The following is a 15,825-nucleotide window of genomic DNA, read 5'->3' on the forward strand; positions in this document are numbered from 1 at the left end:
AAAAAGAGGGTGAAAAAGATGGGTAATATAAATAGTTTATCAACCTGCTTGTTATAGTGACAACTCCACGACGAGAGGAGACAACAAAAAAAAAATATGGCCATGATCACGCGCAACACCGCCACGCGACTCCCTCTCCTCCTCCAATCCCAATCCCAACGCGCAGCCGCCGCCGCGGTCTCTCACATCCACACATCCCCACCCGCTCTCTCCCCCTCGACATCGCCGGCTTCCTACACCAGACCAGGTGGTCCTCCTCCTTCCGCCTCGCCGCCTCCGCCGGGTCTCTCGAAGACGGCGGAGTTCGTGATCTCGAAAGTCGACGATCTCATGAACTGGGCTCGCAGGGGATCGATCTGGCCCATGACCTTCGGCCTCGCGTGCTGCGCCGTGGAAATGATGCACACCGGTGCTGCTCGCTACGATCTGGATCGGTTCGGTATCATCTTCAGGCCTAGTCCTCGCCAGTCCGATTGTATGATTGTCGCCGGGACGCTTACTAACAAGATGGCTCCTGCTCTTCGCAAGTACGAGCCTCTCTCTCTCTCCATTTCAGGAGACTGTGATTGTGATTGTTGGAGTTATCTGAGATGAATTGGTATATGTTAGTTCTTGTGGCGAAGAATCTAGCAGTGTGCAGAGAGAGATAGGTTCACTTTGAATTGCCTTTTGTGTCTGTCTGGTAGAATTGAGGGAAGTGTATATGTGGATCATCTCTGATTATTTAAAGGTTATGTTCTAAGTTTATCCCATTATCAAATATCCCAAGCCGACCTCAAAACATCTATCACTTAGAGACGAGCAAAATTAGATGCATTTCACTAGATCAGTTATCATGTTGAATAACCTATCAGTCTTGGATCCGGCAGAATTTGAGTAGTCTATCTAGATGTTTTTTTTAAAAGCTGCTGTCTTGTGTATCCTGTTTGGAGAAGTTCCTAGATTCTAATATCTGGAAACAATGGCACGGGGGTTTATGACCAAATGCATGAATAATCTATTGGTGATCGAACTAGTATTTAAGTGTAAAACTCTTTCTCTTCAATGCACTCACAGAATCAGTCTTGAATCTGTAGAGAAATGAGAGAAGTAGTTTATATGTATCAACTCAAAAATATGTTTTCTAAAGCTGCTCTTCTTGTTTAACCTGTTTGGAGAAGTTCGTAGTTTCTAATATCTGGAAAACAATGAGACAGGGTGTATGACCAAATGCCGGAGCCAAGGTGGGTGATATCGATGGGAAGCTGCGCCAACGGAGGTGGTTACTACCACTACTCGTACTCTGTGGTTCGAGGCTGTGACAGAATTGTGCCAGTGGACATATACGTCCCTGGGTGCCCTCCAACAGCTGAGGCTTTGCTCTATGGGCTCCTCCAGCTTCAGAAGAAAATCAACAGGCGCAAAGATTTCTTACACTGGTGGAACAAGTGAATCAAAATCCTCCTTCTTTACCAATGCCAAAGCGAGTTTTGTTTTCAGACGAATGTTACCAAAAAGCTTGGGGCTAATATAAAACGTGGACGTTTCAATGCAAATGTTTCTTTGTCGTGGAGATTCCCCTGTAAAGGAGTGAACTTCCCAATTTATTTGTGAAAACTTAAACAAATATAAGATTCTGTTGTCTGTTCTTTTTTTTTGTCATATGATTCTTCTGATTCTTGTTAAATTATTCGCACAGAATGTATTATATTCATAGAGACGAGCCAGTGGGCCTAAGAAGCAGCCCGTTTATTTTTTGTATTTTTTTTATAACACAACAGCCCGTTTATTTTATTTTATTAATAGGGCCGTTAGCGTTAGGCCCATAACAGCCCTAACGATAAAAACTGAACGCACACAACTTTTCCGGTAATATAGAAAAAAACTATAAATACCAACCAGTCGGCCGCTCTAAATTTTTCCCGAGAAAGATCTTCGAGCCCAGCGCTACAGTGTTTGTTAACAATCAGTAATCGATCCCCATCTTCACTGAGAAAAGCAATGTCTAACGATCACAAGAAAAGACTTGCTTCTAGGTAAAACGATCGGCGATTCTTCTTTTTAATCTTGCTTGCTTAATCAATCGTCAGTTTACTATTTAAAAATCTTTTATTATCTCCATGGATTTTCCAGATTAGAGTGGGAAGGTTTCATCGAGACGAAGATCAAAAGTGATGGAAATTGCCAGGTAAATACAATCACCGTTTTCTAAATCCCTCAATCATCATCATCAGCTTTCTCATGATATAATGTTTGTGAATTCTGTTTTACAGTTTAGCTCTTTAGCGGATCAGCTCTTCAGGTGTCCAGAGCATCATGAGAAAGTTCGAGAAAGAATAGTTAAACAGGTATCAATCAATCATCAATCTTTTGAAACTTTTTTTAACTTTTTTTTTTTTTTAACATTGGACTGACTCTTTGTGATGTTATATGAACTTATTTTTTTCAGCTTAAAACTTGTCCAAAAATTTACAGAGAGTTTGTTGAGATGGACTCGAGTAAAAAGAGAACAAACGAACTTCCCAAGGATTACTCCGAGTATGTCAAGAACATGTCAAAGAACGGTGTGTGGGGTGATAGCGTCACGTTGCAGGCGGCTGCTGATACGGTTTAACTTCTATAATAATCTCTTCACTTTTTGACTTTTTAGTTCTCCTCGCTCGTTTTAGTTTTTTAATGAACTCGAGTATTGGCTATTATGCAGTTTGGGGTGAAGATAGTAGTCATTACATCGGAGAAAGAAGTAGATTCCATGGAGATTGTTCCCAAGTCTTTGACACTCGAGAGGGTTGTTTACTTGAGCTATTTGGCTGGGGTCCATTACAACTCCATCTACTTAAAAGGTTCTTCACTTTCTTCTTGTTCTCTAGAGCATACCCTGATTAATCTTTCTTCTCCCTTTGAGTCTTATTCTTTATTGTTGGTTGTTTCAGGTTCAGAGACCGATGCTGCTCCCTTGGAGCTTCCGGGGAAGAGTAAGAACAAGAATACGAATAAGAGTGACATGGAGCCACAAGGGAGGAATGAGAATGACAAGGACAAGAACAAGGAGAAGATGAAGAAGAACAAGGACAGAAACCAAAGGAAGAATAAATAGCTACAAGATACCTTTACCGTTCCCTTGATTTGTTGGTAGATAGAGGTTGTTTTTCATTTGGGAAACAAAAATGTAAACGAGACAAAAAAAAGGGTTTACAGAGCATAACTTTGCTGCTTTGACTGTTGACAATGAGCTACGCAATCTTTTGAATGACGATAACAGAAGGCACTTATTGGAACATACATAGAAAATAAACACCCCATTTTTCTTTTCTTTTTTTTTTGATCAAAAGCTGGATCCATCATTATTCATAACATTACACAGTCCAATATATGACTTAATGCTAAGGCATCATTAAAGAAAAACACTCAAAGATTTTGTTTAAGAGTACAGAGTTCTCTCTCTCTTTTTTTTTTGGGGTAATGATTATTCAGGTGCTAATGCTTTTTGAGAGCATTCATCTTGTCCCTGAGGTAGTAGAGTTTCGCTCTTCTTACCCTCTTCTTGTCCAACACCTTAATCTCCCTCAGGTTTGGAGAATACCTGTCATCAAAACACACCCCCACTCAGATATCACTAGCTTTTCTCATACAAACGAGCCCATGCTATATGAGGCTCTAAGAAACGTAAATCCATTCTTTGCCTTTAGCCTAAAAAGAGACAAGGGAGAGAAGAAGTCAAAAGGTTTGAAAATACTTACAAAGGGAACATGGATTCGACTCCCACTCCAGCCACAAGCCTTCTAATCCTAAACGTAGAGTTAAGACCAGCATTACGCCTTGCTATCACAATTCCTTTTACGATTGAAACACGCCTCTTGTTCTCAGGCACTTCCTGTTTCAAACAAAAGTTAAATTCAACAAAGGCAATGAAATGTTTTGATCCTTTCGAAGATATAAAGTTATTTTGATCCTATTCTCCAAGAACAATAAAATACAAATCTGGTTACCACTTTAAGCTGCACAATGTAACCGGGCCTTATCTCCGGTATCTCTCTACTAGTTCTCACTTCCTCCACAGCCTCCTTGTCTACAATCTGCACAAGATTGTGACATTCTGTAAACATGACACTTATTTATTTATACATGACACAGTCGTCAAAGTTGGAGCTGTACCTGCATGATATGCTTGGCGGTTTTATCAAGCCTCTTGAACTTAATTCTTGGAGGCGCATCAGGAGCTGACACAGGAAACCCTTGAGGAACAGACTCCCCAACGGTGGAAAAGCACCTCGATGAATACGCAAAGTTTTGTCTCTGCCAAACATTATTCCCAATCACCATTAAAAAAGTCAAGAGCGTGACTCAAACTCGAAGAAGCCTAATATACATACATGTCAATGTGACCCAAAAATCCACAAAAGCAGAAACAATTTGTGAAAGCATACAACTTTTTAACTATCAAACGAGATAAGGGAGAAACAGAAAATAGCCCAAATAAGCTTAAGAAGGCAAACAAAAAGTCGATAATTTTGGGTTATATTCTTTTGCAATTTCACCTAATGATCACCAATTACTTATTTTGTGACTCTACCATAGCGATCAAAAGCTACACTCTTAAGAATCTAGCGGCTAGAGGAGACTACTCATAAGTGTTCAGCAAGACCCCTAACCCAGTATCAAAGTTTCTTCCTTTTCTACTAGTTTACAAACCATTTGATAATTAGATCTCTATTGGCAACTAATCATCCTCTCTACATTTCTACATTCCGAGAAGAAGATCAATAAACATTAGCTGAAGACGAGCTTACAGGTAAAGAAGCGGCCTTTGTCAACGAGCTAATGAGATACGACGCTGCTGGCGAATCGAAGGCTCTGGTGGAACGGAATGAATCAAACCCTCCTCCTAGCCTCCTCGACTCATTATCATCAGACCAGCTTGGAGAAGAAGAAGTGAAACGAGGGAGAGTGTTGGAGATGGAGAAGCGGTTCCTCTGGAGCAACCTTGTACTGCTACGAATCGATTGCATTTTTCTCCCGCAAAGAGAGGATTCGATCTGAATGCCCTGAAGGTTTACAGCGGAGTTTCAGAAACCTACAAAAACCCTCGCCCATCTTCTTCAGGCCTTCTTTTCTTTATTGGTAATTTGCATTTTGACCCCTGATGTTTTATGTTTTACGCCAAATGAACCCTCTACTTTTATTTCTCTCTTCATTAGTAATTTTCTGTGCCCTGACTGACTGATTGTTTATAGAACCATAGAGTGATCAAATCACATTAGTTAGCAATTACAACACGTCATAGTTTATCTTTATCACATCTAAATGTTAAATGTACAACTTATCAACAGTTTATTATTCTTCACCGTCTGGACAAAAAAAAAATGGTTTCTGATTTTTCTTCAAAGAGAAAAGTCATCAACTATGTGCCTATCATCAAATAAATCCCCTAACTTTTTTCCCCTCAATTCCATAAAGGAAACGTTGAATCCGTTAATAACGGTTTCTTTGCTGTCTTGTCTTGTAATGAGAACAACAGAAACACGTTTCTGAAGCTTAAAGTCTCTCATTCTTAAATTGATTTCACACGCACATATGCTTTTTCCTTACCAATCGACCCGCACATTTCAAAACAATGTCGGATTCATTTCACCAAGTGGGTACTGTAGTTCTGACTAATTCTGAAAGACTGAAACTATATGAAATTTTAAAAGCCGGATGTTGCTAGCTCAAAGCAAAATCTGAACCTTGCACCACCATCAGCTATTGAACATTGGAGAGTTACAATCTTTTGAATGTAAAACCGGTAGTACGTAGTGATTTTCATAATCACATGGTTTATGTCTTCAATTTTTAATTTTTGTATTTACGCATTAAGTTTAGCTTTTAGATCATATATTCTTATTCAGTTTCCACCAAAGATAATTCGGTTCAAATTAATCCAACTAGTAGTAGTCACATTATACTTATCTTTAGATTATAATCAATTTTGCTAGTTAAGTTTCGATCGTGTGATTTGTAAAACAAAGTTCGTATCGTATCGTAAGCAGAGAAACATCCATAAAATAGAATAGAATCATATATCATAATAAAAATATCGCAAAATCGGTATAGAAATCAGAAAACCACAATAGAAAGAAAGAGAGATCTATAGCTCCGGAATACACACGGAGACTATCATCAATAAACGCTATAAAATTTTCCCAAAAACAATATCTCTGTACGAATCAACCATCACAACAAGGACTTAGATCCGAAGAGCAGAGCCGAAAACAAGAGCCGCCACGGCTGCAACACCAGCTGAGACGATGGACGGAGAGAAGGCACCAGATCCGGAAGTAGGGCTCGGCGCCGGAGACTCAGACTGAGCCGAAGCGACGGTAGCGACGACGGAGACGATCACCGCGACGAGAGCAACAATGGAAGCCTTAGAGATCGCCATTTCAGAGTTCTGTAGAGAGCAGAAGGGAGGGAGGCTAGGGTTTTTGTTATTTCGAAATGTTTTAAAGCTCTGAAGGTTTTTGTGAATATTAGCTCAAGTGATGCGGCGTATATAAAGGGGTTGAGCATACGCGGAGCTGTCCGGTTTAGCTTGGTTTAGGTAACCGGATTTTTCCAGCGCTAGAAATCCTGCAATTACAGCTGGTCCACCTGCGGGTCCCTCGAATCGTGACGATCGAACGGTATATATTCTTCCAGCGTGTTTACTGAGATTTCGACAGGTCATCCATCATCTCTTCGTAACGGCGCCGTTCTAACGTAATTTGCTGTCTTTTGAAATGCTCACCGAGGCGCGTGCATCTAAACTCTTCAGCTCAAACAAAAAGGCACAACGGTCGGTGAGACCGTGAGACCGTGAGAATGTGATGGTTTGGCGCGTGAAAAATATTTTTTTTTCTTCTAAATCACGCGGTTCCGTATAGGAAACGGCCAAAGATGGAGAGAGTGGGAATCACATTGTAAATGATGGTGTAACACGGTTTAGTGCTAAAGTGCCTTTTGATTACGTAGAATACATGTCTAAGGAATAGGCAGTCCTTAATTTCTCCAACCAATGTTGATTTCTCATTACTTTTCGGGGAATTTTGAAAAACTTGGTAACTATGTATTCTGTTTTTGTGATTAGGGTATTAATAACGAATTCTCCATAGTTACCATTTTTTTCAAAGCAAAAACAGCATTTAAAAACGTATAGGATTTGATTTGTCAACCTTTTGAATCAAATGCGAAAGATTAGTTGAATAGATGAAACATTTATCCTTCCTATTTGTGTGTGTGGTGAACATCAGTTTGAAGAAGGACAAACACTACTTTCTTCATTAGCTTTTCAATAAGTTGGTGGATTATTCTGAATTTCTTCATTCCAATAAACCATAGGTTATACGCGGTGGTAATCAATAAGAAATAAACAAATACACCATTATTGCATTCTTTCTGCATCCAAATAAAATAAACATTAGCCTGCTGAAACCTTTTTAAACAACTTTTAATGAATTTGCCCATTGAACTGTTTTTATTTAAGAGAAAGACAGATTGTAGAAGTTGGCAGTCTTTTGTGTTCGAGAGGTTTCCGTAGGTGTAAAAGTGTGTCTACACCTGGCTGTGTTCTGTTCCCATTGCCCACTTTTGCACAAAGTAATTAAAGTATTCATATTCAAACCAAACAAAACCTTGGTCGGTGAGCAACTTACTTCTAGCTTCTAAGAATTATAAGGAGACGAGTTGGAGACAAGAGCCTCACAGTCTTTGTCCTATTATCTATGGTTTTATGCCCAAACACAAATGCTTAGCTTCCAAAACTTGTATAAAAAACAAACAAAATAAAACGATATTGGCGTAAAATCTCTAAAACCCCATAATCTTGGGAGCAATGCGAAGCAACGGCTCTAAAGCACTAGGAGCAAACTTCCTCGCAAATAGATAACACATGGAAGTGTCACGACCATTGTAAGTGCAGTTCGTACCATCAAATATCTTTTCAAAAAAATTCTCCGTAACGTCTGATTCCCCGAACGTAGCCGGGTGAGGCCCTCCTCTAGACCAGTCCGTCCACGTCACGCTCCGGTTAGCCAACGCCGTCGGTTTCTCGATAGTCAGCATCGTGGGGAAATAATGCTCGTCCGAATAGCAAGCAGGCCTACAAAACTCTAAGAATTTAGAGTAATACAACGTGTCTTCGACGATGGTCGCTGCCAGGTCTCGGTCCACCTCAAACCACTGAGACCCTTTTCGCCACTTGGCGATGGGAACTTCGGGCTCCATGTTCTCGTTGTATCGGCCTCGACCGTAGGGTCCAGGCTCGTCGAAAGCACCGATGAAGCTGTGGTGTGATCGGCTTAAGTAGGTGTAGATCGTTGTGAAGTTGTAGAGAGGGATGCATGACTCCGAGACGAGGACAAACCATTCGTTGGAGATGTCGAGAAGCGCGTTTGCGAGAAGCCGCTTCTCTGCATCGCACATGCTCATTCTCCCCCATTCCGCAACCTGAGCAATGATGTGTACATATCAAAATTAACAATAAGATCAATTCAAAAAAAAAAAAAAAACAATAAGATCAAATACATGAAACAGAAAGAGACTCGTGAGAACCGTACGTGACTTGGTATCTGCCTCTTGTAGAAAACAGAATCAGCTGGAAACTTAGCTGTAAAAGACGGATCAGGATGAACGTAAACAGAGTAAAGCCCCTTGTGACCCTTCAAGAACCTCTCCCAGAGGGAAGCGAGCGGCAAGGGGCCTTTGGTCAGAAACATAAACGCGATCTTTGGAACCCTTTTAAACGGATAACCTTTTCTCTCAGGCCGGAAAGAGGCACGCCAGAGAAGCTCCTCATCGGTCATGCTGTGCATCAGAGCAGAAGGAGGTTGTCGTATCAATTTACTTAAACTGTTTGGTCCGTCTTCGCGGCACGGCACAAAGGTGGTTACTACATTTTGTAGTCCAGTATACTTGACTGCGGAGACACTAATGATGAAGATGGTGACGACAACAGCAAGAAAAAGACCTAGGAGAAGAAGCAGTTTCGGTCTAAATGACTTGTACTGTCCTGTCCTAACCGAGATTCCGTTCTCTTTACCTTCTTCCAACTGTACAACCCTAGAGATAATCTGCATCCTTTGAACACACTATTATCAATCTACGCACACTATACAAGTAGTCTAAACACTTAAGGCAAATCCAAACTCGTTGATCCTAATTTACTCAGATCTCAAATTCAATCGCTATTTCTTCACCCGGAATAGGCAAAGAGCGACCACCTTTGCAGGCGTCGGAGAATTGATCTTAGTTGATGAAAACTAGGTGGAGGATAGTCCACGTCTCGAGTTTACAGGAAAAAGAAAAATCAAAAGAATCAAATAGTGTGAAGGTTAAGAGGAAAATCACTGAGAAGTTAGGGATCTGTCAAGCTTTGAGAGAGATGATAGAATCGAGAAGACAGACTTTGAAAAGTAAAAGTGAGTTGCTCAAAAAAAAAGTAAAAGTGAAACGGTTTGGTCTTTTTGCGTTGACGGCTGTCTGTTTTCGTGGTTTGAAATATATAAACGATTATTTTATTTTTATTTGTTGACGAATATAAGCGATTTGTAAACGAGGGAAATTAAAATCAATAGAATGCAAAAAAAAACAACTGAAGTCAAATATGCTTATAAATTATATAAAATAATATTAATGTTTTATCAAAAGAAAAAATTGTTACTATTTCCTTAAAACAAGAGGATATTAAAGGTAAACAAAGTCGTCGAAACTGCGGATACTTTATATTTTTAAATGTCATTTTTCAAACAAAGATAGAAAGAATACTAAATAAACACAAATTGAATTTTCATATATTATAAGAATTAATTAGAATGTTAAAAAATGGTAATGAAATCTCTTGAGTTTATAATAAAATCTTGTTAGAATATTTTTATATGGAATGTTACCTAAAGTTAAAAAAGGAAAAGAAAAATGAGAACAAAAAGAAAGGGAATGTGTTAAGAAAAAAGGAAAGATATATGTAAATACAAAGACTCCTCCTAAATTCATGACACAGACGCTAATAAAACAGATCATAGGAAATAAATGTATGGAATAATATCTTTAGTATATTAGTATTTATAGACACCATACGTTGCCTTAGCCAAAAAGGGAGGGAAGAGGATAATGGATTCTGATGACTGCTATATGGAATCTGGAGAGGAAGATCTTTACAGCGACGGTGCAGATGATTACTACGACGGTGATGATCATGATGGTTATGATAAAGATGACACGGGTTTCCTTGTGGATGACGATGATGACGATTCCTCAATGATCTCCTCGCCTCGCTCCCATATAAATTATGTCGTTCTCAAGGAAGAAGATATACGCAGAAAACAGGAGAGTGATATTGCACAAGTTTCCATGATACTCTCCCTAAGCAAGGTCGAAGCTAGCGTTCTGCTTCTTCACTATCACTGGAATGTTGGTAAAGTTAATGATGAATGGTTTGCGGATGAGAGGAGAGTTCGGACAAGTGCTGGCTTGGAAGGAGGATCTGCTGCTGTTCCATATTCTGAAGGCGGAAAAGTAGCTTGTGGAATATGCTTTGACTACTTCTGTCCTACAGATATTGTACCGATTATGTGTGGTCATGCTTTTTGTTCTACATGCTGGACTAGTTACATCAGCATAGCCATCAACGATGGTCCAGGATGTTTGATGCAAAAATGTCCTCAGCCGTCTTGTCCAGTTGCTGTTGGTCGAGACATGGTCGAGAAACTTGTTTCTTTTGAAGCAAAGGACAAGTATAATAGGTATTTTCTTAGATCTTATGTGGAAGAAAACAAAAAGACCAAGTGGTGTCCTGCTCCCGGATGTGATCATGCCATTGAGTTTTCTGCCACTGGGACTGGAAGAAGTTATGATGTTTCATGCTTGTGTTCGCATAGATTCTGCTGGAACTGCACTGAAGACGCTCACCGTCCCGTGGATTGTGACACAGTTTCACAATGGATACGCAAGAACAGCGTTGAAGCTGAAAATACCAAGTGGATACTTGAAAATTCGAAGGCTTGTCCCAAGTGTAAGCGTCCAATTGAAAAGAACCATGGATGCATGCACATGACATGCACACCACCTTGCAGATATGAGTTTTGTTGGCTTTGCCTTGGGGCATGGTCGGAACACGGGGCAGGCACTGGTGGGCCTTATGCATGCAACCGGTATTCGAAGGCTAAGGTAGAAGGAATGCATGATGAGGCTGAAATGAAGCGAGAGATGGCGAAGAACTCGCTAGAGAAATACACTCATTATTATGAGCGCTGGGCAGGCAATCAGACGTCGAGGCAAAAAGCTATAGGGGATCTGGAGAAGTTCCTAAAGGAGGAGGTTATGAAGCTTAGTGAAAAACAGTGCATACCAGAAACTGAGCTCGGGTTCATCACAGATGCGTGGCTTCAGATCATCGAATGCAGAAGGGTGCTGAAATGGACGTATGCATATGGGTTCTATCTACCTGAATCTGAACAAGAAAAGCGACAGTTTTTCGAGTATATGCAAGGAGAGGCTGAGTCTGGTCTGGAGAGGCTCCACAAATGCGTAGAGATGGAATCAGAGGTGTTTCAAAATCCTGAAGACACTCCAAAACAAGACTTGAAGGGTTTTCGGACAAAGCTAACTACTTTGACCAGTGTAACCAAAACCCACTTTGAAACTCTGGTGAAAGCTCTTGAGAATGATCTTTCTGATGTTGGGTTCGCAAGCGGCGTAGAGGTAACTATTTAGCTCTTTGATTGACTTGCTCTGAGTGTCTATGAACCAAACCGGAGTCTCTTGTCTGAAAATTTTATCCAATGTTTATGAACATGATTGATGTAATAAAGTTGTGAAATCTTTACTCACCAACTCTTTTTATTCATGAAGCATCCACAATTTATTATCAAATGGGGTTTATATATAGATAGATACCTTTTCTTTTAAGTCAATTTCAATCGCATCTCGAACTTCTTCCCAACAAGCAGTGAGAGTCTAGAAACCTCCACGCTCATAAACTTGGGATCATCATCGTCCACAACCGTCTTAAGAAGAGAGATTCTTGGCCCCCTCAACCTCTCTCCTGTCCTAACCTCGTAAGTTTTCACGCTCTCCACGTTCTCAAACCCAACGAACGTCACTTTCCCGATGCTCCATTTCATCCTAGACGCGTACTCTGGGTTCACCACTTCTGATCTCAGTACCACGGATTTTCCGTTTAAGTAGCACCGGAACTTCACGAGGGTCCAGTCACGGTTACCTCCTTCGTCTCCCATTCGTATGTTTTCGCCATCATCGAGAAACAGTTGGCCCGAGATGTTCTCAAGCCTGCTGGCTACAACTAGAAGCTCAAACGGTTTCGTTCTGGCTTCTCTAGTTGTCATAGCTTCTCCTTGCATAGCCACAATGCTACCTGTTTACAAATAGTTAAAATCAAGTTCGGTTTAAACTCAACTTCCTTATCAAACCGGGAAAACTAGTACTACCTTCTCGAACATGAACATTGACGTGATCGGCGGGAGTATCAAGCCTGACGTGCTTGCCGGAATCTCCACCGACGGCAAAGGAATAGTTAAACATATCGAACCAGTTCCCGGCGGGGAAATAAGCATCGACGGACACTGTCCCTTTCTCCAGCGCCGGAGATATCATTATGCTTTTACCGATCAAGAACTGCGAACTGATCTCATAGGTGTTAATGTCTCTAGGGAAGGAGAAGAAGAGCGGTCGCGCTATAGGGACGCCGCTAACGTGAGCCTCGTACATTAGCGTGTAGAGATGTGGGAGGAGTCTCATACGAAGGCCGAGAACCTTTCTTGCAGAGGAAGCAACAGAATCCCATAGGTATAGTTCTTGTCTAGCAGTACCTGTGGATGAATGATCTCTTGCAAAAGGGTAAAACGCTCCGAGCTGATAAGGTAAGAGCCAAAGTTAGGACATGAACTCAGGTGAGAAAAAATCTCCAGTTTATGTCTGAGAATTAATCACTCTACCTGGATCCATCGACGACATAGTTCCTCGGTGGTATCATACGAGAAACCACAGATATCAGCTCCAACCATTGGGACCCCAAATAGTCCAAAGTTGAGAATCCCCGGGATTGAGTAAGCCAAGTCCTCCCATTTTGCAGCGTTATCACCGGTCCAATGAGCCGTGTATTTCCCCGAGCTTACAAACGTGGATCTCGACAAAAGAAACGGTCTCTTTCCCGTTATATCCTCCATAGCTTGGTGAGTAGCTTTAGCTTCCAACAGCCCATACAAGTTATGCGCATCGTATTCACTAATGTTCCCAAAATGGACAGATGTTGCGGGTACTGTCTTCTTATTTATAGAAGCTTTGCCATCTAAGTTGTTGATCTTGTAAGGAGGATCATCGAGTGGAGATCCAGGGGACGGAGGTGACGTTATGAAATTTGACAACTCATTCATGTCAAGCCACAGACCATCCAAAGGGAGAGTTTCCAGGAACATCTTGATTTCGTTGCTCCAGAATGTTGCGGCAGCTGGATTCAAGAAGTCAGGGTAGTACACTTTCCCAGGCCAAACCTCGCCGAGATAAGGCTCACCATCTCGTTTTATGAAAACATCTCCTTCCATTCCTCTGTTATATGTCCCGTAAGAGGAGCTATTCACACCAATGCCTACAAGCAAGCCCAAAATCTTAATCTCTTGAATCAATTTGGTAGAGACTCTAAGAGATAGTACTAGAGTTTATACCTGGATCCAAGATCAGCACGTACTTCTGACCGTTCTTGTGAAGTGTATCCACGAATGATTTCATCTTGTCCTCCGGGAAGTTCACAGGGTCCAAAGTGAAGTCTTTGTAGCCATCCATGTAGTCTATGTCTGTCCACATAACCTCAAGAGGTATTCCAGCTTTTGCATATCCATCCACCACAGATTCAACGTCTGAAACATTGTTATATCCATACCGACACTGATGGAACCCTACATCATAAATAAACTCCCAATAAAACAAGTAATTATAGAAACATTTTCAAAGCAAAACAACATCTCTATTCAATTCCATCTACAAGGTTAGTAGAATAACATGTATCATTTTTTTTTTCGAGTGACTAAGAACTTGAACCTGTGACCTCAGATCCCTACCATTACATCATCATATTATGCTTTAAAGCAAGCAAAAATGCAGAGTCTTACCAAATGACCAGTAAGGCATAGGTGCAGGTCTTCCAATAAACTCAGTATACTGATCCAACACCATCTCCGGCGAAGGTCCGGCGAACACGTAGAGATCAACGGTACCACCAATCACATTATAAGTAATCCTACTTCCATCGTACCTCACATCCATTCCGTTACTGTTCAGCAAGAGAACGCCGTGACTCGTCCCCGCTTCGCCTTGACCGTTAGATCTTCTCACATCCATATAGAACGGATGCGATCCGTACAGGTTAACATCCTTATTCTCGCTCCCGATGTCAGCGTTCCACAGAGTCATCGTCTCGCCTGGGATCAGCCTGAACGATCGCTTCGTGTGCTCTCCGAGACCGTACAGATTCGATCGGGATTCCGGTAACGCGGAGGAGAGCTGGAGGAACTGGTCTTTGAAGACGAAGTAGGTGTTCGGATCCGGTGGATCCGGCGACGCGTCGAAGAGGATGTCGCCGGAGGAGCGTCTGGAGACGGAGAAACCGAACGGCGTCGTGTTGTGGAGCGTGAAAACCAAGTCCGATGATGGATCTTCCAAGGTATTGCTCTCCGACGAGTTTCCGCCGTTCTCTTCCGTTAATAAACGGCGAGGAGAGTGGTTCACGGCGCGAGGGATAACGGTTTCCGGTATCTCCCATCTTTGTTGAGTAGAGTCTGTTACTCTGATTCTCAAACGCTCACTTGTCTCCAAGCTGTAACATAATATTATATGTAATGTAAATACATATCTTATAATATACAAATCAATTCCGTTCAGTAGATAAATTAGAGAGAGAGAGAGAGAGGAGATTATTATATGACCTGACATGAAGGTTTAGCGTTTGAACATCTGGTGCGTAAACGGAAGATGGTTTGATCAGATCAAGCGTCGCCGTCAAGACTTTCTGGTTTGAATCAACTGCCGCTGATCTGACGACGTAGCCGTATCCAACTTGTGAGCTTCCATGGGAGGGTAAAGCTAAGCTCAAGAGGAAGAAGGAGACAAGGGTGAGGATAGTGGGTAACCACTGAGTAGGTGGCATCTTGATTTTGGTTTCAGACCCCATTTTTTTGTTTTCTCTTCATAAAGTGTACTCCTTTTGTAGATAAGATTAGTTAAATATTTTATGAATCTGTGACCAGTGAGTGAGCCACCCAAAGTCGTGTAAGAATGGTCGTGAACCTCGTGGTGAATGTGATATACAGTTCTATTAAATAATGATAAAGTTGAATCATCAACTAAGAAGAAGAATCACACACGATATATTCTTTGTGTAGTTTCGACCAAAAAAAAAAAAATTCTTTGTGTAGTCGGATGAAATACATACGTTGTCCAGGACACTATTGAAACCGTATCAATACTTATACTCCTACCAAGAAACCATAAACAATTCTCTCATACTTAAAACGCTAAGTAAATGCCACAACAACAATGAGCACATCAGTCACCGATACGACCGCCTCATCAATCAAAAGCAACAACAACAGACCCCGTTAAAATAAAAACAATGACTTCTAGCATGAATGTAGAATCAAACCTGATAACCTCGGACATATCCACTGCTTAAAGCCTCCAGTCTGGTAACTGTGACTACTGAGTCTGGAGAAGAAATCATCTAATATCTGGTGTTTGTTGTTGTAGCTGCTGTGCACAGTATAATCCGGTTTTACCTAGCCCAGATCCTGTGCACATGGACCATCCTGAGTAGTAAGCAGCACC

At 41.2% G+C, this 15,825-nt stretch overlaps 6 protein-coding genes across 7 annotated transcripts; 3 read left to right on the forward strand and 3 right to left on the reverse strand.

Annotated features, from left to right (window-relative positions):
- The first annotated feature begins 51 nt into the window (after window positions 1-51).
- Window positions 52-1,657, forward strand: LOC108847865 (NADH dehydrogenase [ubiquinone] iron-sulfur protein 7, mitochondrial). The gene is made up of 2 exons (XM_018621224.2): window positions 52-527; window positions 1,197-1,657. Exons 1-2 carry the CDS (start codon window positions 97-99, stop codon window positions 1,429-1,431), a joined length of 666 nt encoding a protein of 221 aa, XP_018476726.2. The 5' UTR covers window positions 52-96; the 3' UTR covers window positions 1,432-1,657.
- A 149-nt stretch (window positions 1,658-1,806) lies between these two features.
- LOC108847866 (OVARIAN TUMOR DOMAIN-containing deubiquitinating enzyme 9) lies at window positions 1,807-3,192 on the forward strand. Its single transcript, XM_018621225.2, has 6 exons — window positions 1,807-2,015; window positions 2,113-2,167; window positions 2,253-2,327; window positions 2,429-2,587; window positions 2,684-2,822; window positions 2,913-3,192. The coding sequence occupies exons 1-6, from the start codon at window positions 1,981-1,983 to the stop codon at window positions 3,074-3,076; spliced, it is 627 nt and encodes a 208-aa protein (XP_018476727.2). The 5' UTR covers window positions 1,807-1,980; the 3' UTR covers window positions 3,077-3,192.
- A 71-nt stretch (window positions 3,193-3,263) lies between these two features.
- LOC108847864 (50S ribosomal protein L19, chloroplastic) lies at window positions 3,264-5,068 on the reverse strand. Its single transcript, XM_018621223.2, has 5 exons — window positions 4,770-5,068; window positions 4,135-4,275; window positions 3,969-4,055; window positions 3,720-3,853; window positions 3,264-3,562 (listed from the first exon to the last, which is right to left on the reverse strand). The coding sequence occupies exons 1-5, from the start codon at window positions 4,986-4,988 to the stop codon at window positions 3,457-3,459; spliced, it is 687 nt and encodes a 228-aa protein (XP_018476725.2). The 5' UTR covers window positions 4,989-5,068; the 3' UTR covers window positions 3,264-3,456.
- A 951-nt stretch (window positions 5,069-6,019) lies between these two features.
- LOC108844407 (glycosyltransferase BC10) lies at window positions 6,020-9,419 on the reverse strand. Its single transcript, XM_018617664.2, has 2 exons — window positions 8,553-9,419; window positions 6,020-8,442 (listed from the first exon to the last, which is right to left on the reverse strand). Exons 1-2 carry the CDS (start codon window positions 9,069-9,071, stop codon window positions 7,804-7,806), a joined length of 1,158 nt encoding a protein of 385 aa, XP_018473166.2. The 5' UTR covers window positions 9,072-9,419; the 3' UTR covers window positions 6,020-7,803.
- A 281-nt stretch (window positions 9,420-9,700) lies between these two features.
- LOC108847465 (probable E3 ubiquitin-protein ligase ARI5) lies at window positions 9,701-11,819 on the forward strand. The gene has a single exon (XM_018620708.2). The coding sequence runs from the start codon at window positions 10,102-10,104 to the stop codon at window positions 11,701-11,703; it is 1,602 nt and encodes a 533-aa protein (XP_018476210.2). The 5' UTR covers window positions 9,701-10,101; the 3' UTR covers window positions 11,704-11,819.
- Window positions 11,442-15,236, reverse strand: LOC108847464 (alpha-glucosidase). 2 transcript variants are annotated; one of them, XM_057005419.1, is made up of 7 exons: window positions 14,928-15,236; window positions 14,115-14,818; window positions 13,671-13,901; window positions 12,945-13,594; window positions 12,438-12,861; window positions 11,887-12,364; window positions 11,442-11,755 (listed from the first exon to the last, which is right to left on the reverse strand). In XM_057005419.1, exons 1-6 carry the CDS (start codon window positions 15,170-15,172, stop codon window positions 11,895-11,897), a joined length of 2,724 nt encoding a protein of 907 aa, XP_056861399.1. In that variant the 5' UTR covers window positions 15,173-15,236; the 3' UTR covers window positions 11,442-11,755; window positions 11,887-11,894. The 2 variants fall into 2 exon arrangements, with proteins under 2 accessions (XP_056861399.1, XP_018476209.2); XM_018620707.2 differs by lacking the exon at window positions 11,442-11,755 and having other exon boundaries at window positions 11,810-12,364; window positions 14,928-15,235.
- Between the last annotated feature and the right edge of the window lie 589 nt (window positions 15,237-15,825).

Source organism: Raphanus sativus, chromosome 3 (genome assembly GCF_000801105.2).
Source record: "Raphanus sativus cultivar WK10039 chromosome 3, ASM80110v3, whole genome shotgun sequence".
NCBI lineage: Eukaryota > Viridiplantae > Streptophyta > Magnoliopsida > Brassicales > Brassicaceae > Raphanus > Raphanus sativus.